Source organism: Ochlerotatus camptorhynchus, unplaced genomic scaffold (genome assembly GCF_037179485.1).
Source record: "Ochlerotatus camptorhynchus isolate MF236.1 unplaced genomic scaffold, CSIRO-AGI_Acam_v1.1 ptg000184l, whole genome shotgun sequence".
In the NCBI taxonomy this organism is placed as follows: Eukaryota; Metazoa; Arthropoda; class Insecta; order Diptera; family Culicidae; genus Ochlerotatus; species Ochlerotatus camptorhynchus.
Genome location: NW_027040674.1, coordinates 179,167 through 206,970, shown reverse-complemented (window position 1 = coordinate 206,970; position 27,804 = coordinate 179,167). Strand labels below are relative to the sequence as shown.

The 27,804-nt window shown below is 38.6% G+C and overlaps 1 protein-coding gene and 1 long non-coding RNA gene across 3 annotated transcripts; one reads left to right on the top strand and one right to left on the bottom strand.

The window, feature by feature from the left end:
* The first annotated feature begins 10,025 nt into the window (after nt 1–10,025).
* LOC135702077 (uncharacterized) lies at nt 10,026–11,806 on the top strand. Its single transcript, XR_010517683.1, has 4 exons — nt 10,026–10,243; nt 10,420–10,662; nt 11,482–11,670; nt 11,730–11,806. It is a non-coding gene; the product is annotated as an uncharacterized LOC135702077 (long non-coding RNA).
* Nucleotides 11,807–12,552: 746 nt separating this feature from the next.
* On the bottom strand, nt 12,553–24,103 carry Pink1 (PTEN-induced putative kinase 1). 2 transcript variants are annotated; one of them, XM_065223066.1, is made up of 8 exons: nt 23,985–24,103; nt 23,541–23,912; nt 23,367–23,481; nt 22,762–23,310; nt 22,525–22,694; nt 19,933–20,527; nt 19,749–19,871; nt 12,553–12,981 (listed from the first exon to the last, which is right to left on the bottom strand). In XM_065223066.1, the coding sequence occupies exons 2-8, from the start codon at nt 23,846–23,848 to the stop codon at nt 12,706–12,708; spliced, it is 2,136 nt and encodes a 711-aa protein (XP_065079138.1). In that variant the 5' UTR covers nt 23,849–23,912; nt 23,985–24,103; the 3' UTR covers nt 12,553–12,705. The 2 variants fall into 2 exon arrangements, with proteins under 2 accessions (XP_065079138.1, XP_065079137.1); XM_065223065.1 differs by having other exon boundaries at nt 23,541–24,103.
* Nucleotides 24,104–27,804: the final 3,701 nt, after the last annotated feature.

Genomic DNA, 27,804 nt, shown 5'->3' with positions numbered 1-27,804 from the left:
GGAAACCGAGTACGGGTCCCAATGGGGAAACCGAATACGGATCCCGATGGGGAAACCGAATACGGATCCCGATGGAGAAACCGAATACGAATCCCGATGGGGAAACCGAATACGAGTCCCGATGGGGAAACCGAGTACGGGTCCCAATGGGGAAACCGAATACGGATCCCGATGGGGATACCGAATACGGATCCCGATGGGGAAACCGAATACGGATCCCGATGGGCAAACCGAATACGGATCCCGATGGGGAAACCGAATACGCATCCCAATAGGGATTCCGTAGACGGATCCCGATGGGGAAACCGAATACGGATCCCGATGGGGAAACCGAATACGGATCCCGATGGGGAAACCGAATACGGATCCCGATGGGCAAACCGAATACGGATCCCGATGGGGAAACCGAATACGCATCCCAATAGGGATTCCGTAGACGGATCCCGATGGGGAAACCGAATACGGATCCCGATGGGGAAACCGAATACGGATCCCGATGGGGAAACCGAATACGCATCCCAATAGGGATTCCGTAGACGGATCCCGATGGGGAAACCGAATACGCATCCCGATGGGGATTCCGTAGACTGATCCCGATGGGGATTTCGTAGACGGATTCCGATGGGGATACCGAATACGAATCCCGATGGGGAAACCGAATACGAATCCCGATGGGGAAACCGAGTACGGGTCCCAATGGGGAAACCGAATACGGATCCCGATGGGGATACCGAATACGGATCCCGATGGGGAAACCGAATACGGATCCCGATGGGCAAACCGAATACGGATCCCGATGGGGAAACCGAATACGCATCCCAATAGGGATTCCGTAGACGGATCCCGATGGGGAAACCGAATACGGATCCCGATGGGGAAACCGAATACGGATCCCGATGGGGAAACCGAATACGCATCCCAATAGGGATTCCGTAGACGGATCCCGATGGGGAAACCGAATACGGATCCCGATGGGGAAACCGAATACGGATCCCGATGGGGAAACCGAGTACGGGTCCCAATGGGGAAACCGAATACGGATCCCGATGGGGAAACCGAATACGGATCCCGATGGGGAAACCGAATACGGATCCCGATGGGGAAACCGAATACGCATCCCAATAGGGATTCCGTAGACGGATCCCGATGGGGAAACCGAATACGCATCCCGATGGGGATTCCGTAGACTGATCCCGATGGGGATTTCGTAGACGGATTCCGATGGGGAAACCGAATACGGATCCCGATGGGGAAACCGAGTACGGGTCCCAATGGGGAAACCGAATACGGATCCCGATGGGGAAACCGAATACGGATCCCGATGGGCAAACCGAATACGGATCCAGATGGGGAAATCGAATACGCATCCCAATAGGGATTCCGTAGACGGATCCCGATGGGAAACCGAATACGGATCCCGATGGGGAAACCGAATACGGATCCCGATGGGGAAACCGAATACGGATCCCGATGGGCAAACCGAATACGGATCCCGATGGGGAAACCGAATACGCATCCCAATAGGGATTCCGTAGACGGATCCCGATGGGGAAACCGAATACGGATCCCGATAGGGAAACCGAATACGGATCCCGATGGGGAAACCGAATACGCATCCCAATAGGGATTCCGTAGACGGATCCCGATGGGGAAACCGAATACGCATCCCAATGGGGATTCCGTAGACTGATCCCGATGGGGATTTCGTAGACGGATTCCGATGGGGAAACCGAATACGAATCCCGATGGGGAAACCGAATACGAGTCCCGATGGGGAAACCGAGTACGGGTCCCAATGGGGAAACCGAATACGGATCCCGATGGGGAAACCGAATACGGATCCCGATGGAGAAACCGAATACGGATCCCGATGGGGAAACCGAGTACGGGTCCCAATGGGGAAACCGAATACGGATCCCGATATTAAATATTAATTTCTTTAAATTAAATCAAGAACTTTATTATTCTCTTCCGCAATCGTGGGGATGGGAGTGATAGGGCTGCAGATAGCAGTGGTGGGGGACTTGGTGACTAATCCGATGAAACTGTTCGTCGTATTTCTTTCATTCTCTTTTCGCACTTTGCATATGACACCATCTATGTACATTGATATCTACATATCTACATTGATCCTACATTGATTCAATGATGTGTGGAGAGCTCATTCCGAATGATCAGTGGACCAGCCTCATCCCAGATGACCATGGCAATGCAAGAAAATTAGTTTTCATTGAAGGAAGTATCACAACACAGGCAACTGCTATTAAATATTTTTGCAGACAATGACAGATGGTGAACATGACGATCCAGTTATGCTGTTATATAGTACCACAGACAAACAGACGTAACTCTTCATTGTGTATCTTCGTTCACGCATTTAACGGTTGATTTGAATATTATCAGTTCCGCGAACTACTCGCCGCAGCGCTGACATCGGATCACTTTGACGTTTCTATACATTCTATAGAACTTTTATGCAATATTGTTTGCGAGTTATCGAGCAAGCTTGTTTTCCGCGAGAATCCCGAGAGATGTCGTTACTGAGGTCCTATGTTTTGAGATATATGTTTTCAAGAAAATCTTTTTCAAAGAGTTACGTCTGCTTGTCTGTGATAGTACTATACGTACATTTAAAATTAACCATCAATCGCAGAAACTATACGAATTATCGCGTATCTCTGTTGTTCATTACATACCAAGTGAAAACCTAATCATATATTGTCGTGGAATGTTGGCAAACGTATAAGATACTTACTTTACTTTTTCTGGTCCGACGTCCCTCAAGATTTGACCTGTATAACAAAGTTGCGCCAACTAACTCGGTCCCTGACTGCTTGTCTCCAATTTCTCGAGCATCCCACACTTCCTACATCTTGCTCCACTTGGTCTAACCATAGAGGTAACTCTAAGACTAGTAGGTCCCGAAGAAACGTGCTCAACTTTTTGGCTCAGCTTTGGTACTCTCTTCGGTCCCAAGCTAATCGTTGCACCCTTCGTAACATAGGAAAACCCACGAACCCCTCATTTTATCTGTCAAACTTTCATAGCGAATCAAAACAAACATAGTATAGTACTAGAATTTCGACTAGAATGGAGTAAGTTAATCGATTTGCTTGGGACCAATAGGCTAGTCAACTAGTGAGCCAATTTAAAATCGTTAGTTTCGTATTGATTGTTGGTCTAACCACCTAGCACGCTGTACTTTTCTTTGTCTTGTACCGGCCGGATTTGAGGAAAACACCATTTTCGCGGGATTGTTGTCCGGCATTCCTAAGCACGCGTCGTTCGAAAACTCCCAGTGTTCCTCGAGCATTGTACATTGTCATATTTTTCATGCACAATAATTTTGTTTATTATATATTTGCAGTTCGTCAATTAGGTAGAAGACTGGTAGCCCAAAACTTTCCGCATTTGTGGATCATCCCGATCCACGTCCAAAGTGTCATGCATTATTGACAAATTGGCACAGCGGGTCGATTTAAAGGGAGATCTGGAGGCGCAGCGATCTTATTGTCATGATTGTCTGGTAGTTCACTCAAAAATGCTATAACAATCGCCAAGCTCGCTGTAATGTCACCAAGTGCCTCGTCACCCATGAATAGGCGCCTATGTCAGTGGTCTAACAACTCTTAGCGCGCTAATGGCATAGTTCCCCTGCCGCATAGAGAGTTGCCACAATGATATTAGGTTAGCTAAGGTCAGTTAACTGACTGGTGGGAAACGGGAGCTTACGCAATGGCTATTCTGTATGCATTTAAGAGATAGTCTACCAGAATGGATGTTTTTTTTTTGTACTATTTCAGTGCTAACATTTGAAAACGGCACAAAAGCCATTTGTAAACAAATGGTTTGTGGGCCCTTTACTCACTACTTGAAGTACACCCACGCGACACAACAGCAACATCGGGTAGGGGAAATTTTCCCCTTCCTGACGATGCTGTTGGTTTGCGTGGGCGTTCTTCGGGTAGCGAGTAAAGGGCCCACAAACCATTTGTTTACAAATGGCTTTTGCGCCGTTTTCAAATGTTAGCACTGATTTTATGTTTTCTGATGGTTTCGGTTATGCAAAACATGAGAATTAACTTTTCCAATGCTTTCAATTGTACAAAGCATTAGAGCTAGAAACATGATCTTGTAAACACTACACACCTTAACTGGTAGTTTGCTAAAAAAATGCTACAACAATCGTCAAGCTCGCTGTAATGTCACCAAGTGCCTCGTCACCTACAAATTGGCGCCTATGTCAGTGGTCTAATAACTCTTAGCGCGCTAATGGCATAGTTCCCCTGCCGCATAGAGAGTTGCCGCAATGACATTAGGTTAGCTAAGGTCAGTTAACTGACTGGTGGGAAACGGGAGCTTCAGCATTGACTATTATGTACGCATTTTTATGATGTTATCTAACAACAATGGTGTGTAGTGTTCACACGATCATGTTTCTAATTCTAATGTGTTGTAAATATAATTGAAAGCACAAACGAAGTGACAGACGACTTACTGGCGAAGAAATCCATTAAAATAATGTGGTTCACTGTAATAGAATTTTCTTGGAAGCTTGTGCCATCATCCACCAGATGGGTTAGTTTTTTTGTTTTGATTTGAACAAAGTTGATTTTGTGTACAATGATTCTTTGACAGTGTGCAAAGAGTGCGTATCATTTTGTCATTTTTTTATGCATTTCAGTTTTGAATAGAGTGAAAGAGATAGAACCAAAACATTCTAGTACATTCGGTTAAAATGCTAGTTCAATCTAGTAGTAGTGTTGCCATGTGGTACAATCCAGTAGTAGTGGTGTTGCCATGTGGTACACTGAAAAATTGCAATAGCAGCCGCTCCGTCTGTCACTTCGTTTGTGATTGAAAGCATTTGAAAAGTAGTATTCTAGTGTTTTGTATATCTAAAAACATTAGTAAACATCTACATTTGAAAACATTCAAACAACGTTTACTTTAAACGTTTTGTACATCTGAAAACATCAGAGAACAACAAACACGAAGTACAATTGAAAACATCCGAACAACGTTTAGTTCTAACGTTGTGTACATCCGAAAACATCTAAAAAATGTTTGGTTCTAGCATCGGGAAACATCTACGTTAGAAAACATCAGAATACATTTACATATAAAAACATCCGCAACAACGTTTAGTTCTAACGTTTTTTACATCCGAAAACAACCGAAAAACGTTTGATTCTAACATCAGGAAACATCTACATTAGAAAACATCAGAATACATTTACATATAAAAACATCCGAACAACGTTTAGTTCTAACGTTATGTACATCCGAAAACATCCAAAAACGTTTGGTTCTAACATCAGGAAACATCTACATTAGAAAACATCAAAAAACGTTTACATTTAAAAACATCCGAACAACGTTTAGTTCTAACGTTTTTTACATCTGAAAACATCCTTAAAACGTTTGATTCTAATGTCAATAGATTGAAATTTTTGACGTCAGACCGACATTAGAATGGCAAAATTTTGTTCCAAAATTTCTGATGTATACACCATGTTACGTTGCTTAAATACAACTAAATCATAATGTTTTCTAATGTTTGACATCAGGCATACATTTGATTTCGATGCTGATGTAGACATCAAAATCAAACGTTGGGCTAATGTAAATTTCTATTCGGGTTTCTTTCTCCGTAAAATGAAAGACAGTTCAATTCCATTTCTACTGTATGGAAAAAGCTCTTTGATGAATCAGTTATCCTGAGGTTGGAACTGTGCTCGTCCGCACCTAGCAAACCTCGGATAATAAACTCATCAGAACAACTGCCCCGATTCTTTATTCTTCGAAACCTTTTATACATGAATTTGTTACTTAAACTCTACACAATAGTTTTTCTCCAGTATGTACATATAAAGCGAGACAGATAGTTTTTCTCTTGGAAAGTCGGTGTGTTTTTTTTTAACAAGAATTAATGCTCCTCGCGGTAGGAACGGCTATGTAGGGTGCTTACTCACCAATGTTTACTTTGACCTTTCTCGAAGCACCTACACAGCAAAAAAAGTTGTTGAATATTACATCGAAACTGCTGCAACCAGGTCAATCCATCGGTTGTGTAATATCACATTGTACAATGTACATAAATTTTGCGAACAAAATTACATCCATTGATGTAATATTGTATCTGCGTTTTGCTATTACATCATTATTTCATACATCAGCTTGAATTACGTTGATCGATATTACATTTTTTTTTGCTGTGTAGTTAAGCCAGCGCGCATCGCTGACGACGCGGTAGCAACTGTTTATAAACAACTGACCCTGGAAATGTGCAACATTCTCACTGCTGCTGTTAAGTTGTGTATTTTCTACTACCGTATGGGGGTCTATTACTGGTTAATTTCTTACTCAGATTGATAATGGATTTTGAGGCCTTTGCATCCCCTCTTACTTAACCAGCTTGAGAATAATATCGAAGAGATTCTTCTCAAGGATATGCGCTGGTATCTATTCTATATTTGCTATTTTTTTTACTGGATCTTCTTACTATGGTTCTTACTCCTACTGTGCCTTTCTTAAGACCCTACTTTGTACTATTGATAAACATATTTTGTCATTTGGTTAAATTTTGTCATTCATCTACGTTAACAAGTTTATCACGCGTTTTGCTGATATGAAAATTTGCCTAACTGACTTACGTTAATTATGCGTTTAGTTGAGTTATACCATTCTTGTTGCAATTGATATTTAATGTTAACATTCTATAGAATTATTACGAATACTTCACTATAAGGATTGATGTTAGAATTTGGGGTTGTTGCACGCACTCTTTGCACACTGTCAAAGAATCATTGTACACAAAATCAACTTTGTTCAAATCAAAACAAAAAGACTAACCCATCTGGTGGATGATGGCACAAGCTTCCAAGAAAATTCTATTACAGTGAACCACATTATTTTAATTGATTTCTTCGCCAGTTAGTCGTCTGTAACTTCGTTTGTGGTTGCAAGTGTACCAACATCAACACCGATCGTGATAAGCTCTTTCACGCACCTTGCAGCGCATAAACTGAAATTAAAATTTTCTTGCACACTGTCAAAGATCATACTGCACACAAAATCAACTATGTTCAAATCAAAACAAAAATACTAGCCCATCTGGTGACTGATGGCACAAACTTCTAAGAAAATTCTATTACAGCGAACCACATTATTTTAATTGATTTCTTCGCCAGTTAGTCGTCTGTCACTTCGTTTGTGCTGGTACTATCTTCGGTCCCAAGCTAATCGATTCACCCCTCGAAACATAGGAAAATCCAATAACCCCTCATTTTATCTGTCAAACTTTCATATAGCGAATCAAAACAAACATAGTGTAGTACTGGAATTTCGACTAGAATGGGGTTCGTTAGTCGATTTGCTAGGGACCAATAGCACAAACGAAGTGACAGACGGAGCGGCTCGAAAACTTTGGTGACTAACCTTCTATTGCAATTTTTCAGTGTACCACATGGCAACACCACTACTACTGGATTGTACCACATGGCAACACTACTATTGGATTGAACTAGCATTTTCACCAAATGTACTAGAATATTTTGGTTCTATCATAGAGATAACTCTAAGACAAGTAGGTCTCGAAGAAACGTGCTCAACTTTTTGGCTCACCTCTGGTACTATCTTCGGTCCCATGCTTGCCGAATCACCCCTCGAAACATAGGAAAAACCAATAACCCCTCATTTTATCTGTCAAACTTTCATAGCGAATCAAAACAAACATTGCGTAGTACTAGAATTTCGACTAGAATAGGGTACGTTAATCGTTTGCTTGGGACCAATAGGCTACTAAAGTGGTGAGCCAATTTAAAATCGTTAGTTTCGTATTGATTGTTGGTTCTATCTCTTTCACTCTACTCAAAACTGAAATGCATAAAAAAATGACAAAATGATACGCACTCTTTGCACACTGTCAAAGATCATACTGCACACAAAATCAACTATGTTCAAATCAAAACAAAAATACTAGCCCATCTGGTGACTGATGGCACAAACTTCTAAGAAAATTCTATTACAGCGAACCACATTATTTAATTGATTTCTTCGCCAGTTAGTCGTCTGTCACTTCGTTTGTGCTGGTACTATCTTCGGTCCCAAGCTAATCGATTCACCCCTCGAAACATAGGAAAATCCAATAACCCCTAATTTTATCTGTCAAACTTTCATATAGCGAATCAAAACAAACATAGTAGTGCTGGAATTTCGACTAGAATGGGGTACGTTAGTCGATTTGCTAGGGACCAATAGGCTAGTCAAGTAGTGAGCTAATTTAAAATCGTTAATTTCGTATTGATTGTTGCAAATACGTTAATGTGTCCACGTTAAAACTAAAATACCTTAAATTAAATACTCAAAAATACCTCGAAAATAATTTGTACAGACAAAATACAACTCATTTTAATACAAAAATACACAAAACTTATAAATACATAAATTCGGAAAAATACAAAATACACAGTCTACAGTTGAAAAAATTAATTCTGTAACGTTTTTGAAAAGATCCTGCTGGTGTTCAGGAATATTTTTGTTGAGAAAAATGGAAAATTAGAAAAGTGCCTTAGTGGTTATGATCTTCCGAATTTATTGTGTATGAATAGTTAAGGTGCAAATCAGTTCAGATTTGTGGAAAATAGTACAATAAGACAATTACCGATGGAAATTGGCAAGATTTTGAATGAAAAATAATGTTATTTGCGTTGGGGAAAATACTTCCCGCATAAACGCGAACCATAAATTGACCTTACCTAAAATGGTTAAAAATTGTTTATAATCCCTGCTAAACTTTAACTGAAATGGTTATGGAACTTTACATGAACGTTTAATGATAAAGTTTCAACCTTATGTATTATGGTTTTTTGGAACTGGACCTTACAAATAATGGGTTGTTAAGAACCATTACCATTCCAAATTCTTGTTTTCTCCATACATTTTCAGAAAGAGAACTATATAAGAACGTTTTTACTTATGATTTGAGAACATTAATGGTAATGGCTATGGTAGTCAGTAAGGTCCATTAATGGTTTTGTATTATCGCTCAACTTTACGTGGAATATATCGTGAATTGGTAATCAGTAAATTACAGGCAACCAATTCGCGATATATTCCACATAAAGTTGATCGATGTTACAAAACCATTCGTGGACCTTACTGACTACCATAACCATTACCATTAAAGTTCTCAAACCATAAGTTAAAATGTTCTAATATAGTTCTCTTTCCGAAAATGTATGGAGAAAACAAGAATTTGGAACGGTAATGGTTCTTAACAACCTATTATTTGTAAGGTCCGGTTCCAAAAAACCATAATACATAAGGTTGAAACTTTATCATTAAACGTTCATGTAAAGTTCCATAACCATTTCAGTTAAAGTTTAGCAGGGATTATAAACATTTTTTAACCATTTTAGGTAAGGTCAATTTATGGTTCGTATTTATACGGGTTATTCTGATGTAAACAAATGGTTTGGTTGACGTTTCTTCTCGAACTCGCGTGGCGCACTCTACGTTGCACCTGCATTAAAAAGGCGTATTGCTATTGATACTGCGAAGATAAAAATATAATCACAGACAAACAGACATAACTCATTGAATATTTCTCACTGTAAAACATCGTCGCTAGAACATTATTTAAATCTGGTTGCTGCTACAGTTGTAGAAAAGCTGAAATCTATGTCTACACATAAATATCTGAAAAGAAATTATTTTTTCTATCTTATATGTCTATTAAGAAGTCCTTAAGTTTTCTACTAACGTAGCATTAACCAGATTTAAATAAAATGCTCCATTTGCAAAATAAAAGCATTTTAAGATTGCACTCGTATACCTCGCCGTGTAAAATTTTGAAACCATCATCACTCTCATAGTTCTTCTATTCTCCACGAGTGCCAACTTTGATTTGCCAATAGTGACTAATCAAAAGTAGGTAAAAGTGAACTGGCCGCTGGGGACTTTTTTCTTACCGTGTACGTAACGCCATGAAACGGCTGCAGAAAATATTAAAAAATACCGAAAATAGTTTGAAACAGAAGAATTTCAAACCATTGATACGACAAATTAGTTAAATTAATATTTTAAGGTATTGTACCTATACACATATTTTTGAGTTTCAAATAGATGCTTGATTTGAGCTTATAAAATTAATTAAATTAAGCAAATTTTGTGATAAACGTAAAATAAAACTGGAGTCTCCTACAAACTACTTCTGTGTAGAAGATGACTATTCCATCAGGTAAGCACGATAATCACGCACATCAAACAGTATTTTCCATACGAAATTTTGTTTTGTTTGAAAATTACGGTTCGAACGAAATCGAGAATATGGGTGAATATCAACAAATCAAATTCGATTTGACTGTGAAGTTAAAATGGAAATTATAACAGAATGCTTGTATTTTTATTTTACAGCTCAAACTCAACTTTTGGCAGGAAAATTACACGATTTGTTGGAATGTGCTGAGGACCTTTCTAAACTGAATAAAAGTAATATGGAAAAAGACACGGATCTGGCCAAAATGAGAACTAATTCTAACAATGTACAAAACCGCTTGCATGTTATAAATAACGATGTACAGACACTTGAAAAGGAAAATATTCGGTTGAATGAAGAGATACAGTCCTATTTAGATAGACATAACTACGAAGAACTCAGTAAGCTTAAGGAGTGGCATGCTTATTTCTATTCAACTTTACTTACAAATACAAAATATTATTGTAACATCTTTTATTATTTCATAATATTATACATTTCTAGATAAACATTTCAAAAGGTTCTATCTGTATTGATCGATTCTCTTCATCGACTTTCTCTTTCGTCAATAACTTAGCTGCAAAACCTTTCCCTGTTGTATTTGACGTTTTGGACGCTATATAAGAACCCCCTTTGTCAATCTGTGGTAGAACTAGCGCAAAATCTGTTTGCATAGCAGTGGTTATGCAAAGAGAAAGTCGATGAAGAGAATCGATCAAAGCAGATAGGACCATTTAAAATGTTCATAGAGATTTATTATGCAAAATGAATGGATGTAACCCTGGATGGTATAATGATATTTTGTATTTTTATGTTACAATAAGAAGTTGTAAGGAATGTGTTCTACACATAAAACCTGCCAATGTCGCTTTCAAAGAGTCACAATCAGCGATTTCCTGATAGCTGTTCACGAAGAATGAAGAAAGGGTGAGAGAAAATGATCAAATCGCTTATTGCGACTTTCATAACGCGAAATTGGCAAGTTTACAGCCTCTTCTTGTATGTTACAAATACAAAATTATCATCATCATCACCCTCATACCCATTTACGACGTATCGGATACGCCATACACATTTTTTTGACGTATCCGATACGTCGTAAATATCGGTGAATATCTTATGATTCCATAATCCCATAAAACATTTTTATGCGGATTAAATGGAAGTAACCCTGCTAGGGAGCATACTACTTACCTAGATAATTTTTCCTTTTTTGTCAGGGTCTATAATGATGAATGATTCCGTAAATAAGAAGCTAGAGGCTTTCCGCATCGAAATTACCACCATCGCTGAGGTGCTGGGGCTAGGTTTGGATCGAATCAGTCTGAGTGAGAATGATTTGATGATTACTTTTCCGGATTCACAACACACAACGCTAGTTTTCGAGGAAAACCAAAGGCAACTCAAACGTAAGTTTAAATAGTACAAAGGTTGTTGCTTCATCTGAGATTATATTATTTTGTTTCAGTTGTATCCATCAGTCCCTCGCATCCAAACTTGGCAATTATACAACAACATCTGCAGAGAACGGGAGACTTTGTGGGTTTGATAATTTCTCTTTATAAAAGAAGATTGTCATCATCATAAAATATTTATTTGAATAATAACATGTTCGTTCGATTAATTCAAAAATATCACTTGGTTCAACAATATCCATGTATGCTGACTGCAATACAGAATTTCAATTGAAATTACAATCAAAGCTTGAAGATCAGCTTCGTGACATCGTGACACTTCGGATGAGTTGTTGGTAGAATAGCGGTTTAATGTTGCGACCTAGTCCTACTTTCATTTTTTCTACCTAGACTTAACAAAGATAATCATAGGCTTAGCGGCTTAGATGTTGTTTAGCCAAAAATATGTTTGTTGATGGGCTGTGTGTATAGGTACTACTAAAATGATTTCCGCATAACATTTTGTACCTTATCAAAACACTCGACATTCATAATAAGGTTGTTTTATATGTTTAAATCTAAAATAAGATTTGAATACTCCATAATATCTACTCTATAGGTATTTATATGTGATTTAGTATACACATCCAGGTCTCTTCTATGCGGGTAGTGAGGTGAGATGACTCGCTGTCGCTAGTGAAGTGACAATTGTCACCTAGAGACAGCTCCCCTATTCTGCGAGTCACGTGACTCTCTCACCGGTGAGGTGACAATAGTCACCTCGTGTGAGGTGACGCTCTGTTCAAATCGAATGGAGAGTCACCTCACCGGTGACAGAGAGTCACGTGACTCACAGAATAAGGGGGAGCGATTCACCTCACCTCACACGCCGCGCAGAATACTCCTGATCAACACATTCAGGATTTGCCCCGCTAGTCCAGTTCTTTTGCTTTTCATAAGTGGATTGATTAGTTTAATAAATAATTTAAGCCATCAATAAGCGTATTAATGTACAAATCACACTATATTATAAGTAACTCCATATCTTGTCTACTGCATAGTATGAATCCAATCGAGCGCACGTTTGATTCGTCGAATGCGGGCACGAGCCAGAAAGCTGGAAATCAGCAAATACTCCGTATAGGTTCGACGGCCCATGGTTTCATTGTCCGGTTGTAGACGGCCCTCACAAAGAATCTTGGTCGTCAAGCTCAGCAGCCATTGCAGTATCTCGTTGCCAGAGGGATTGAAGCCGGTCTTCATCCAGGATGACGGTGACCATAAAAAGAGCTGCATAACGTTAGCTGCCACGTCAGCACTAAGCCTCTATGAATGAAATAAAATGTATGATTAGAAAAGATTAGAAATATCTAGCAGTTGCTAGCGTTCGGTAAGCTTTATGAACTCAAATAATCAAGTATAGATACCAGGGCTCTACATTTTCGAAGCTCTAAAATGAACTCGAGTTTTGTTTCTTTCGTACAAGTACAACGCATCATTTCTATAACTATAAGCTAGACTATAAGCACGAAACGAAAATTTAAAAGAAGCACGCTTAGAACGAAATACTGGCTGTAGATTTTCTCGTCGTTGCTTTGCTTATTGCTTTTAATGAAAGTAACGTCGATTATCGAGTTGAAACGAAACCTTATTATGGCTTTCAACCCCTTTCAACGACATTCTATCACCACTCTTTCAATTTGTTTAATATGCGTTATGTCCCGTTTTCGTTACTTCATTTTTGGATAAATATGTGAATGGAAGATAAATTAAACATATTAATGGCGGTAAGCTCCAACTCGGATTAACTTTTAATACCGTCCCTGTTTGGATGATCTGCGAATTGTTTGCATAGCATCGTGTTGAATAACTCTGATGTAGACATCAAAGCAGCCGGACATTCTTGATCGGGATTTAATCCGAGGATAATACCTATTGCTAGAGAAATGCTTTAAAGAAGCTGAATTTATAAAGAGACGACATGTCAAAATTGGAACAATCGATTATCTGTCAGTCATAGGAAAAGTTATTCCAATCCAGCAGAAGGTCTGTCAAATGGATAAGATGTCGCCTTTTTATCCAATTCAGTCTCTTTGATATTTCACCGAAACTTGAAAGAAAGACCAATGAAGCGACGGGAGAAAGAGACTAGATCTTCACTGAGATCGACGGAATGTCTTCACATGTATTCACCGCTGCTTTATAAATTTTTGGGTGGGGGATGGTGTTCAATATTTCAGATTTTTAAAACTGAGTCTTTGCAGAACTCTTAACTTCTGAACTCAAAAAGCAATTCTTATAAGAAGTTGAAAGAACATCGTTTAAGTTTAGAGAACGTTTTAGAACTTCAAGACACTTCATAGATCCTAAGTAAACTTCGTAGAAATTCTGGAAACTATCTAGAAGTACAGCAAATTTAACAGGACTTCATCTGACTTTTTAAAAGATCAACAAACTTCGTAGAAGTGCAAAAGTTAAGCAAACTTTTGAGAAATTTAGTGTTTTTTTTAGAAATTCAAGGAACTTTGTTCAAGTTCAGGGAGTTTTATTTAACTTCTTTGAACTTCGTTATACTTTGTAGATATTTAGGAGACATCTTAGAACTTCAGGGAAATTCGGGGAAGCTTATAGAGCTTTAGAGAACGTTGTAGAAATCCAGGAAACATTGTAAAAATTCGGGAAAATTCGTTTCTGTAAAGTGGGAAGTTTGTACAAGCTTGGGGAACTTAGTTCCCTAATAAAAATAACCATAAAAGAGAGCTTAACACGTATTCGGAGTATCATCCAAACCATTTGTGGGGTAGATTACCCATCCGGGATACAGTTCATTTATGATATTTGTTTATTATGGTTGAAGTGAAGGAAACTTTGTTTAGTTTCAGGAAACTTAATAAAATTTCCGAGACCTTCATATAACTTCAGGGCACTTTGATAAATTTAAATCGACTTGGTATAGTTCATTTAATTCCGTAGATGCTCAGGAAATTTTGTAGAACTTTAGGAAACTTCGCAGAAAATCAACGAAATTCTTAAAAGTTCACGGAACTTCGTACAAGTGCAACGAACTATAAAGTAGTTTAGCGAATATTGCAGAAGTCTTGTGGACGACCGTAAACGGCCGATGTGATTAAAATTGCAAAAACGTAGGTTACTCATAGAATGTGTAAAATTTTCCTAGCTTTTGTTAAAAAATCTGCTCGAATATGTTTGAAATCGACGAAAACTTTACTCAGTCTAGGAGTATACTAATAGACTGAGTGAAACCTCCCTCGATTTTCCTTATGTTCGAAAAGCTTTTGACGTAGACTACGTCTAACGTACTGAAGGTTAATCGAAAATCTGATATTGTGACCGCCACGAAAAGGTGTAAGATTTTGGACGCTTATAACTTTGTCATTTATAGATAAAATTAAAATCCAAATACACCAATCGATAGGAAATCCCTTTCGTAAGCGGTTGCAATAAACGCTTTTTCAATTTTTCATAAAAAAAAACTGTTTTAAAAATGGACATTTAAATAGTGATAATTTTATCACTGTTTTCACGAAATAAACGTTCTCCCCAAACCCAGTCCTCATAATCAAGTAGCAGCAGCAGCAGCAGTAGGAAGGCGGTTCCTGCCAAGCGCGCAGCGTTCGAGTTTTGCACCTCGAACTTTGCGCGTCGTTCCCGTCGAGATCACTGGCTGCTGGTAGCAGCGTCGCCTCGATGGCGCAAGCGCTCCTTGGCTGAATGATAACTACAAATCTCGATTACTTTTCGAAAGGACATATCAGCTTTTGTAAACAACGCATTTTATCGTCGGTTTGGCATAACTAATAGCTCGCCCCACATACTAACACCACTATATCAGGTAGGGGAAAATTTCCTCTATCTCATGGTAGTGTTAGCATGCGTGGGTGAGCTACCAGTTACGCCAAATCGACGATCAAATGCGTTGTTTACAAAAGCTGATACGTTCCTTCGAAAAAGTAATCGAGAAATACTTCGTGGGCTGTGTACTGCCGATACTCGCATAATTGTCCCATCTTTGCTTGATTTCATATTCATATGGGACAGTTATGCTTTTATGGGCAGTGTACCAATTGCCGAGTTTTTTATCGTGTTCGAAATTCCGGAAATTGATCAGTTTCAAACAGAGCTCAGCCACGGTTACCTAAATTTAACTTCTAGTCGGTCCGAAATAACCACGCTCGTATAGTAGAATTATTCGATAACTCATCTGTCACTTTTAACCACGAGATAAATTTAACTCGCCCATTGCGACACAGCCTTGGAAGTAAAATTAGGGCCATAAATTACGTATATTTTTTTTTTTGACCAATTAACCCCTCTTCCCCCTCGGAGCGTGTTTTGCAATACACCTAATACATGGCCGGTCCCAACTTCTGAAACTCCTCTCCTCTCTCAACTACTACGTTATTTATGAAAGTCCCCACTGAGCAACACTGAAAATCAACAGCACACCACACAAAACAGGTTGGACAATTTCGGTATTGGTCATCAATGTTTCGCGATCAGAACATTTTAGCTTGAAATCCCTATTTAATTATCGGTACATCTTTAATCTATTGATTGAATTAAAAACAATCTTAATATGGTTTTTAAGGATTTCGTGCGTTTTGTGAACGCACATTCATTATTTTGCATAAGAACAGGGTGTTTCTATGGTGATAAGAAGGATACACAGATTACAGTTTTCTGTTCCAAGCACTGAAATTATCAAACGGTACCTCTATTTATTCTTTTAGATTAGCTATGAAAGTCCCTCCTACTTGGAAAATTATGCTATAGAAAGGTTTATACAACCCCAGTTTTTTTTGCTGATGGGGGCGAGGCATAGCCAGCCGTTCTATTGCATAATTCTTCAAGTAGGAGGGACTTGCAATGCTTATCTCTTAGCATAAACAGAGGTACCGTCGAGTTTTTTCAGTGCTAGGTTCTGAAATTCGAAAGTGAGCGTTCAAAAGGTCCTACTTGTAATGTTCGATTCCCTTCGTCGATTTTCTGTTTACATTGCTACAGCCAGGCATGGAACATCATTTGCATTCATTTCATGCAATCATTAACATTCATTTGCCTCTAACTTTTTTCATCAACAGAATTCCGCAAAATAATATATAGAGCTTTAGTAGGTTTTGTTATTAGCTACAATGTTTGCCCATAACTCAAATCTGTATCTCTTATGCATCACGAATTAGAGCAGGCAGAACTTGTTACTGTTTTTCAGTGAATGTAAAATACATTCACTGAAAAACTGTACTGGATACTGTTCGCTCTGGTTCGTCATACATAAGAGATACGGATTTGAGTTGTCAACAAAAGTTGACAAAACCTACAAAAGCTCGATACACAATTTTGCGGAATTCTGTTGATGAAAAAAGTTAGGGGCAAATGAATGTAAATGAATGCACGAAATGAATGCAAAAAAGTTAACAAAACCTACAAAAGCTCGATACACAATTTTGCGGAATTCTGTTGATGAAAAAAGTTAGGGGCAAATGAATGTAAATGAATGCACGAAATGAATGCAAATGATTTTCCATGCCTGGCTACAGCTAAGCAAAACAATTCAATCTGAACATTGCATTAGGTCCTAAGTAACACTGACAATATTCTCTTCATCGACTTTCTTCTTGAATCCACTCGGCCCAGGTATTTTCAACACACATATCGATAAAAGAAGTTTTTATCTCGTATCTAATACAACAAACGATTCTGTGGTCAAGTTATGAAGGCTGTGTTCCATTTGGTGAATGTTTACTTAAATTTGACAGATGGAAAATTTTCAAATAAAGCTGCTTATCCAGCAGACTTATTTCTGACAGACAAGGAATCAATTTAAACAGACGCTTTCTCGAAAATCGACCGATCAACAACAGAAGGATTTTCAAACATCTTAATTTATTTTCGAAGTGTCAAATCTAAGTGAAAATTTTCCAAATGGAACACAGCCTTAGTATTTTTTTTTATTTGTTCAATCGGTAGATAAAAGATGTACAGAGAACTTATTGGAGGGATTCATGGCTAATTGATATCCCGATCAACTATAAAATGTTGCATAACATTGGTGCAAAATTGTGCACTCCGTTTAGCGTTTTGAAGTTGAATCGCTGAGAAAATCTTATTTCTGATCAATCTCATTACCACAAAAAATTTCAAGAGTACAGATATCAGCTCTCACAAAACTTATAACAAAGAAACTGGAACTTCACGTTTGTTGCATTTCAGTACAAAAGGAGTTTCAATTTCATGAGTGATGTCACAACCGTCCAAGATTTGTGTCCTAGAAATCTTGAAGTGCCATCATGACGGTCATTGTTGGACGCTTCAATGAATCACCTGAAGAAAGCCTTACTCATATCTGATTGTTATTTAGGAACCAAATTTAATAGAATATGTATTCGCATTTTTATGAGGTCCTGAATTTAACCAAGTTTTACTAAGTAGGAAATCCAAAATATGTACATAGGACCGAAATCATAGGTTGCTTCTACTGTATTTTAAATCAATATCTAGAAAAACGCACGAGAATTTCACTACACAGCTTAACGTAGTCTACGTCAACCATGCGGTCGTGTCTTGTACACAACCCCACCAATTTTTTTTTTTGGAAAGTCGAGGAAAATTTTACTCACTTTATGAGTGACCTACGTTCTTGCAAATTTGAGTGAAAGAAACTCGAATTTGAGTTGATTAAACAATCGGCCGTTCCAGTTAAAGCCATCACTCTAGCAAAAGTATGGACGACTGTCACCACAAAACTGAAAAAAGTTGTTCCAATCGAGCAAAGCAGTGCAGTTTGACGGCTCGATTGAAACAACTTTTGAGAGACGTCCGTAAGTTTCCTTAGAGGACTTTAGTTCAAGTACTCGAACGATAGGTATTGTTACTACGAATTCGGAATTATGAACCAAACGGAGGAGGAGGAAAGCTCGACTTTGGGACCATTTGGGACCGTCATTATCATAAACAAAAGTACAGTACTTGTACGCTTACTGGGCTCAAAGCCAGGGGTTGAAACAGTTGACGTTTTTTACTACACTCACTTCGTTGTCGTGGGCGACAGTCTGTTTGTATTCGAACACTTATGCTCTACCGTCGTCTCTCTCACACAACACGAGTGGTAGAATAACATTCGAGCCAAAAGAAAATTATCAAAATAGCTATCATTTGACATGTGTGATTTCGTTGTAATTCCTCAATTTGGTGTAAATCAAACCATTTCTGATTAGAAATATTATTACTAGGACATCATTGCTTGCTATTTTCAGAATTCACACAAGCACAACATCAGCAGCTCTTATTATGAGAAAAACTAAAATACATACATTGGTGACGGTCTTCGGCGACAGTGTCGTATGATAGAGCCTGTCATATGACATTTTAGTTTGGTACTGTACTATGATAGCTTGTTTTGCAAGTGTCGGAGGCAAAGGCAGTCAATTATCACAGAAAATGTGTCGACTACCGTGACCGCTTACAAGACTGCTCAAAGCGCAGTCCAGTTAGCGAATTCCACTCGCTAACTGGGCTGACTTGTCAAACGTCTAAAACACTTAAAAAATTTAATGTGCATTGAACTGAAGCAGTGGAAAGTTTGTTATTGTTATTTTCACAGCATTCAATTTCGCGAGTTTAGAAAGGCTTAACGCTTTCGCTAAAAACGCATTAAAGTCCTGATTTCAGTGTGAAATAAAAAAAAAATCAAGTTTATTTATATTAACACTTAATATTCCATTCGAATGCAACTCACTAATTTTCACAACGAAATGTCAACCTAAATGTTACGTCTATTTTTGACGTATGGCTGCTTTTTAACAGCCCAGTTAACGAACGCCCAGTTCGCAAACAAGTACTGTATAGAGGAGGTCAACCATGGGCGAAGTGGCTAGGGAACCAACAACGGAAGGCAAACAGTAAGTCACCTCCCAGAAATGTCGACCCTTCACAATATTGTTTTAAGACATGTGATCGTAATTAAATAAAAACGAATTGAAAAAAACAAACAAACGTTAATTCAGAGAGGAAAATATATACGGACAGATGCGTAGAAAAATAGCCATTAGGTCTAATATTATGATTTGACGTACCTCGTTTGGATTTCTATGCAGCATGTTCTCGACAAGCTTCTGCACAACATGGGGTACATTGTCGTTCATAGATGGGAGCTGATTATCCTTATAGTTTACATTTTTCAGCGTGCTGGGATCGTTCTGAAATTGAGAATTATCGTTAAAGGTTGCATTTGGTTCACGTTCGGTGCTATCGTCCTACCTTTCCTCCGTAAAAAGGATTTGCAGAACCGAAGATTTCGTACGCGATTGCCCCACATGCCCACAAGTCCGACTTGGTGTAGTTCAGGACAGAGAAGGTGCCAGGTTGCTTATTGATGATTTCTGGTGCCATCAGTGCCGTATTGCCACCTTTGTCGATTTCGCCGGACGAGTAGGGTAATTGAAGCCCGTGTGTTTTATCTGCAATGCAGCAACCAAAATCCGACAGTACCAAATTGGGAGGCATATTTGGTCGGATTTCAATTAAAATGTTGTCGCTTTTCAAATCACGATGAGCCACCCCGTAGCGGTTCAGATGGGCGACTGCTTCCAAGAGTTGCGCAAAGAGTAGAATTCTGGTTCGGAGATCCAGCGACGATTCTTGCGATAGATAATCATGCAGGCTACAGTTGTAGCGTTTCATTAGCAGGAAGAGGCTCATGTTGCGCCCGTAGCCATGGGGATTCAGTCGTTGGGGTAATGCCATCGGGTAGAGTGAAGATGACATGTGCAAATCCGGAATTTGATCGCAAAACACTCCGTACATCTCGACAATGTTCGGGTGAGGAGCAAGGAACACCGTTTGCTCTATGATGCTGAAATGGATTAATAGGCGAAAGGTTGCAGTTGTTATAATTGAACTTATTAAAAAAATATCAAGGGCCCAGGGAGAGAGAGATTCCCTTTAGGTTAGTGAGAAGAATTATGTGGGGATTGCGAGTTCCTAGAGCATCCCAAAAGAATCCAGAGAACAATTCAAAGGTAATCTGGTCGCTGCAACATTTCGGGAGAAGGGACCCCAGTCAAGATAGGCAAACTTTTCCACTAACAAAAGGCTGGTTATGATCTCCGAACTTCAGAACATATTCATTGAATATCAAGTTGGAAACAATGGAACTGATAGAGTTCACATGTCCAGAATGCTACCGACATCTTTTCGACGGTCAGGAGGTAATTATATCACGCCCACGCTAACGCTATTGCAGACTTTGTTAGATCCGTCTTGAAGAATAATATTGAACATTCTAGGAGAAATATACAACCTAGGTATCACATTCGGCCAATGATCCATATCAATTCTCACCCCCTCTATTTCAAAACCTGGCTAAACCTTGATGCTAATTGACACAGACAAATCAATGTAATCTAGATCGCAAATAATTGTCAATTTTAATTTTAGATAATTTTCATGAAGTTCGAAATTTGAAAGTAACAGTATCATATGTTTCTAAGTTACATGTAAACTTTTCGAAGGGCACTAGGCCGAACGCTACTGGACCGAGTGGGCCATTGATCATGTTATAAAGTGATAGAATGAACTAAGAAATTCTTTTATAAAACAATAAAATTTACGGAATAACATTTGAGATCGCGGACTAAGAATTTTTTTGCACATTAGATATGAAAGTTTTCAAGATTTTGAGATAAAGCCAGTTTTTCAAATGCTTGAATTTATAGAAAAAAAAATCAAACATGGCGTTATTTTCAGCATCTCAGATTTAAAAAATATGACTCTTGGATTGGCAGCAATTTTGACACTTTGAAAAATATTTAGAAAATTTTGATAAGAATGCCAAATAAGTTATGAGGAGAATTAAAAATTATTTTGCGAAATATTTCAATAAAATTGTATGGGAAACTCGAAAATAACGCCAAGTAGATCTGAAGAGACTATTATGGGGATTATGAGTAGAATTCCTTGGAATTCTAAAGCAAATCTGAATGAATTACAGGTAGCATAATAAGGGAATTCGAAAAACTTTTTTTTTGGGAATTTCAAGCTTATTCTTAAGAGAATTTAAATGAATTTGCAAATTTTGAGCATATCTTAAGATAAGTTCCGAAGAAATAATTTAGTTAAATCAGACAAATCAAATTTTTCAAGAACCCGTACACTGAAATTTTAAATCCAGGATTTAGAAAAAAAACAGGATTCTGAGACTTCAATTGAGAATAAATTAAATGATCCGCCTGGTCTAAGAATTAAACTGTTCAAGATTATGGGGCTCGACATTACTGAAACGACATTTAAACGATTTCACGAAAATGATACTTTTTTTTTATTATTATTATAGTCACTTTAACACTCTTGGGTCATTCGTGACTTGTCCGGGGGTGAGATTTGAACTCGTGACTTTGGCGTGAGAGGTATGGATGTTAACCACTACGCCGGGGTATGTTACTGGCTACAAAATCAATCTAAACGTTTAAAAATATTTAAACATGTGTAAAATCAAAATCATGCTAGGTTGTTTTTAACGGTGCAACACCCGTTTAAAAAAACCTGAGTGTACTAGTACTCGTTTCTTCATACCGGGAGAGTACAAAGTGGTTCGATTTTAATGTTTTTCAAGGGAAGAAAATGAACAGTTTTTGAGAGCAACATTCTAGATATGATTCGAGAATGATGATGGTGGCCCTACCTTCTTCACCTTTTGCACCTACAAAGGTTTCGAGCTGGACGATTTATTTATTAAGATAATTAGGTATAACATCTGAATCAGATTAGCAACGACCTGGTTACAGTTACAGCCATAAATCCCGTATAAAGTTTGCAGTTGCTTCGGTATAATTTATTCAGATGAATACTTACGATTTTTCCCAATTTTCTGCTTCGACTGAATTCCTTCTTTTTGCCGGGACCGTTTCCTTGTACATAGCTTTTAAAATGGCCATAGCATTGCTTTGAATGTCGTAGTTAAACATCATTTTCAACGCTAGCGGATACTGCTCCATGGTTGCGTCCATGTTGTATTCATGTAGCTAGAAACGGTGGAAAATGCATTACGATTAAGGCTTCACCGCCAAAAAATAAATCAAGCAAACGTACAGTTGCAATGACATCACTTTCGTTCGATTGTACATATAAATATTCTTCAACTGCATCAGATAGAAGTCGTGAGCGTCGGCTTGCGAAGCTTTCGCTATCAAACCGAACCCGACCTTGTTTCTTTTCTCGATTTGTTTGATCCTCGTATTTCTGATCGTTTTGCCCCATTGCTTGTTTGAGCCCGTCAATGGCCATATCCTGTAGATTCCTTTGCAAAGGAGCAACCGTATGGAATTGAGGGCTCTCACGGAAACTGCCATGCAGATTGTCCACACTACCGCCAAAATCGTGCATATATCGACCCATATTCTGCATCGGAGACAGAAGTTGTTCGGTTTCAGCATTCAAGTCAATGTGTTCGCTAGGTTCACCAAAAGTTGTCGTACTGTTTGATTCGGTTTCTTCTTTCAGAGCAGCGGCGTACACCACCGCAGAACATCCCTTGGCCAGCGGTGGTCCTATATTCAGATTGTCCAGACCTAATTCTTCGTCCAAACGTTTTTCGATTTCTTGCTCTCCAGCTTTGGTTTGGAAACGGGATACCGCATTCTGAGAAAAGTTGAGACATTAGAATTTGTGTAAATTTCGAAAAGCAACTCTCATACTCGTATTTCCCAACACACTGCCTCTAACTCGTCATCTTTGGTGAGCATGCCATCTCCGGAAGCAAGGCTCACTCCAACCAAAGCAAAGAACGGCGCTGAGTCGCCAAACATAAGTCTAAAATAAACAATTTTCTGTGTACTATGTTGTATCTAGCTAAGGCTACACATCTTTACCGTTTTGCCGCTTGTTGCCGGAGCTCGGCCGAGTACGGATTGGTTACCCGGTTGAGCACATTATCAACAAACAAGCGCCGTGCATGGCTACCAAAACGCAAGAAACTATTGGAGCGGAGATGTTGCTGTGTCTGGTGGAACCGATTTAGCTCCTGCCGGTTAAGAGCCCCGCCAGCTTTGAGTTCGCTGGGAATGCTCCGGTTGCGACCGTTGTCCAAAATGTTGACGTGAATGTCTCGCTTAAAGTAGCTTTGAACCAACAATCGACCATGTTTGTAAATTCGAGTCGTCAGCAGCCGAAACGACATTTTCTATTTGCGTAATTATCAACCTCTCTCCCCCCAGATCAAGCGCTCGGTAAATTTTCGTTTCCTAAAAAAAATAGACTCTCGCGATGTTAGTCACTCTTCACCTTAAATATTAAACTCCACAAGATTATCATACCACTATTCAACGCAAATATGGATATTATTTCACGATTTTCGGAACAAAATCGCAGCTAAATTCAGCAATTTTCACAATTAATGAGCAAGTTCGAGAATTTTTCCTCCTGTTATTGTTTTCATTTGAACGACGTCAGACAGCAGCTGTTCTCATAACCCACTGTTAAAAAAATGGGCCCCAATTGGGTTCTTTAAAGGTATTGAGATGTTCACGCCTGGTTGGATTGGTGCGCTGTGTGAAACTGCCCTAATAAAAATTGTATGGTTAATTTGCTTAACGACGTGTTCTGGGTATCATCCAAACCATTTATGGAATAGTTCAATGATTTGGGTTATCGTTCGTTTATGGTTATTTTTTATTAGGGTGGGGTAGTGAAAATCCGAGGAAAATACATAACAAACCGCTGTCAAACTCATTTTGACAGCCCTCGAAAGCCCTTTACTCAAAACGAAGGCCACCTACGTAAACCAACATCATCATCGGATAGGGGAAACTTCTACCTATACGATGATGGTGTTGGTTTGTGTGGGCGGCCTTCGATTTGTGAGTAATGGGCTTTGGAACGGTTTGTTTACAAATGCTGATGGGCCCTTTTCTATTGTTGATCCAGAACTTTACACGGTGATAGACCTCCAATAGTGTGCGTGCGTGAAATGTCACTAATCTCTATTAGGTTTTGCACCGTCGGGATTAACCTCAATCTGATGACAGTTCAGTGGTACCGTGGTACTGTTTACGTGGACTTAGTCGTTTTTTTTTCTTGGGTAGATTTTCTCGATAATTTTTCAAACTGCAGTGAGATGTAAACCACACTTCTGCATTGTCCACGAGTAACATCCTTTCATCGCGCTGTTCCTCGACAATTTTCAAGTTAAAGTTCGGTAATTTTAGAATATTTGATTTCGAAAAAACGACTAAGTGCTTGTAAACAGTACTACCCATTAAAACTGAGTTCATTCGTGACGTCACGCTGCAGAACCTAATTGAGGTAAATGCTGAGTACTGCGAACCAAGAGAAGAGGTGCGAAATCAATGAGCTGGATTACCGAGGTTCAGTTGTGTGAGTAAAACCCCTGTACGATACAAGCAATTAGTGGCGTCACTAATTGCGTTAACGTTGATTTTTTGGATTACTAAACAACCATATTTCACGACCTGCTTCACCTCTCTCTGTAGCTCATTGGTGCGAAATGAACCACTTTTATGTCAAACGTGAACCAGCTCCTGATTGGCCGATTTCATGTGCGTAAGATAGAGATAGATGAAGATAGAGATAGAGATAGAAATAAAAGAGGAAGAAGCCAATTGTCACCTCTTCCTCTTAGCTGCGAACTAACCAGGGGACTGGCAACCCCATATCAATCCTATACGTTTGACAGTAGGCAAGATCACGGGCCTTATTTAAATACGGTCCGCCTGACGTATACATGAAGGAAAGGGACGCAAAATCGTGTTGTAAGCAGAAAGACAAGAGCAGATGAAAGCATCATACACATGGCCGCCAGCCAGGTCCCTGGAACTAACTCAAAATGCTTGTCATCTGGGAGCCGAGTCGAACTGTCAAACAGGAGCCAAACATTCAAAAGAGCTCAGAAGCGAGGGACACGCAATAGCCTTTTTGACTGCGTTGGATTTAAAGTACAAGGTGTTCAACTATGTAATTAAGTAATTAAAAATGAAAATTAAGTATTTCATGTAATTAAATTTAATTTCGCGTAATCAAAGCAGTGCCAGTGTAATTAACACGTACTTCAATTTGATTACGTAATTAATGTAATTATAAATTTATTTTCTGTAATTAATGTAATTAAAATTACACAAATGTAATTAAAAACGTACCCCAATCCTTATTCTTGAACTATTTAAAAACATTGACGAAAACCCTTAACACATACTCGAATGAATCAATTTATTCAAAAACACTTCTTACACCCCGAAATACGCCCATTAATGTTTTACTAGACTACAAACATGACTAATTCTGCGAATACTTATACTAAATTTCTTGGAAACTGAAATAATCCACTCGCGACAATCGATTTCACTCTCGTTTTGTACGTTCAATAAAATGTCGTATCTAGTGCACTGTATTCGTTGAATAATGCGCTTTAACGCAGAACTAGAATAAAATCGATTGTCACGAGTAGGTTATATCGGTCTATAACTCTAGCGACAATATACAGTGAAAAGGAAGTGATACGCATAATGAGGGCCATGAATGCCATACATATGAAATGGGAATCACAGTTGTGACGACAAGTCTTCAAATTTTACATTTCCTCAAATTCAAGCAATTCCTCGAGCAAATTTCCTCCCGATTAAAAAATGTTCGAATTTTAAGCCATGCTCGCAGCACAGTTCGACAGATGATAAGCTTGTGCCTGAATTAACAGATTCAATGGAAGATGTATTTGCATTTGCATTAATTTTCTGTTGTTACGCGTGAATTGTTCGATTATTTCAATATTTCTTTAAAACTTAATATTATTATACTAATAATAATTAACAAATTTAAGGCAGAGTTCATTAACAAAAAAAAATATAATCAGGTTTTGGTTGCAGACACTAAGATGATTCAAATCAATTGTGTGCTTTTATTTGTATTATCGCCATCATATGATTACATCCGTATTCAGAATTGACGTGATAGCACTTATGAAATTTGCCTCCCCATTATTCGTCTTTCCATGGGTCAACTAAACAATACTACGGGCAGAACGCCAAATCGATAGGAAACGATGAGTCCCATGTGCACAGGACACGAAATGATCGTTACCGATCAAGTTGACACACTCAAGTTATCCGTGCCGGGAAGACAATTGCATACTAGCTGCGATTTTTCCCGGAAGTAGCGCAGCGTGTGAATGTTCAAAGTATTCACCAGCTCCAGTGTCCGTTCAGCTCTTTCTCTTAGGGGTTGTTCATAAACTACGTAGGCAGTTTAGGGGGGGGGGGGGTTGACAATTATGTACGGCCCAAACAAATGTAAAAAAAATTGTATGGACAATTGTCTACGCAGGGGAAGGGGGGTCAATAATCCAGTCAAACACAGACACACCGGTGACTGATGCTTTCAAATACGATTGATTTCTATATTGCTAAAAAAATATGCATTTGAATTTAATTCAAAACACATATTTTAGTTTTAAACATGTTTTCAATTTACTTTGAATCATTCATATGTTTAGAGTATAAACAGATTTATTTTTGATTTGAATGAACAAAATTCCGTATCCGTGGAGAAATAAATAATATTTTTACATGTAATTTTTTTTAATAATCTAAGAAAAAACTAATTTTCTTGAATTTTTGATAATTTTTCCCATTATTAAAAAAAAAAAAACGTGTCAAAAAGACTATATTTTCGGGGCGGTAAACTTCCCCTAAACCATACATTATGGGGTTAAATACAAAGAGGCAAAACGTGCTTAACATAATTTTCTTTTGTAATTCTGTTTTCGTTCACATCCACCAAATTAGCACAAACAAACATTCCTTTCATTGTCGCATTTTTCGGCGCTATAACAGGGGCGTGATCCAGGGTATAGGTTTTTGCCCTGCCTACACCTCGGCAGTATTGAAATCCGACTACATTTCCAATAACGAACCGATCGTTGCTTGTGATTTGGCACCAATCACCAACGTAGATTTCCTCGTGGGTCCCGGGAGATGTATGTTTATAGGGTCTATTCTGAAGTCATAACAGCGGTAGCGATACAATCTATCAGAGCTGACATTATCCTTAACGTAGCAAAAGGGCCTGTGAAATTTTTGTTTCACGGGCCAATAACGAAAGGGTCTAACGGTACGCTGGGGGTAA

What these genes read in the sequence shown, in the direction of transcription:
- Pink1 (XM_065223065.1), bottom strand. Translation starts at nt 23,848, where the DNA reads ATGTCGTTTCGGCTGCTGACGACTCGAATTTACAAACATGGTCGATTG. An exon ending in CGGCAACAAGCGGCAAAACG is followed by an intron (nt 23,482 to 23,540) that starts GTAAAGATGTGT and finishes TGTTTATTTTAG; the next exon opens with ACTTATGTTTGGCGACTCAG. An exon ending in TGCATAGAAATCCAAACGAG is followed by an intron (nt 12,982 to 19,748) that starts GTACGTCAAATC and finishes TTTCATTCATAG; the next exon opens with AGGCTTAGTGCTGACGTGGC.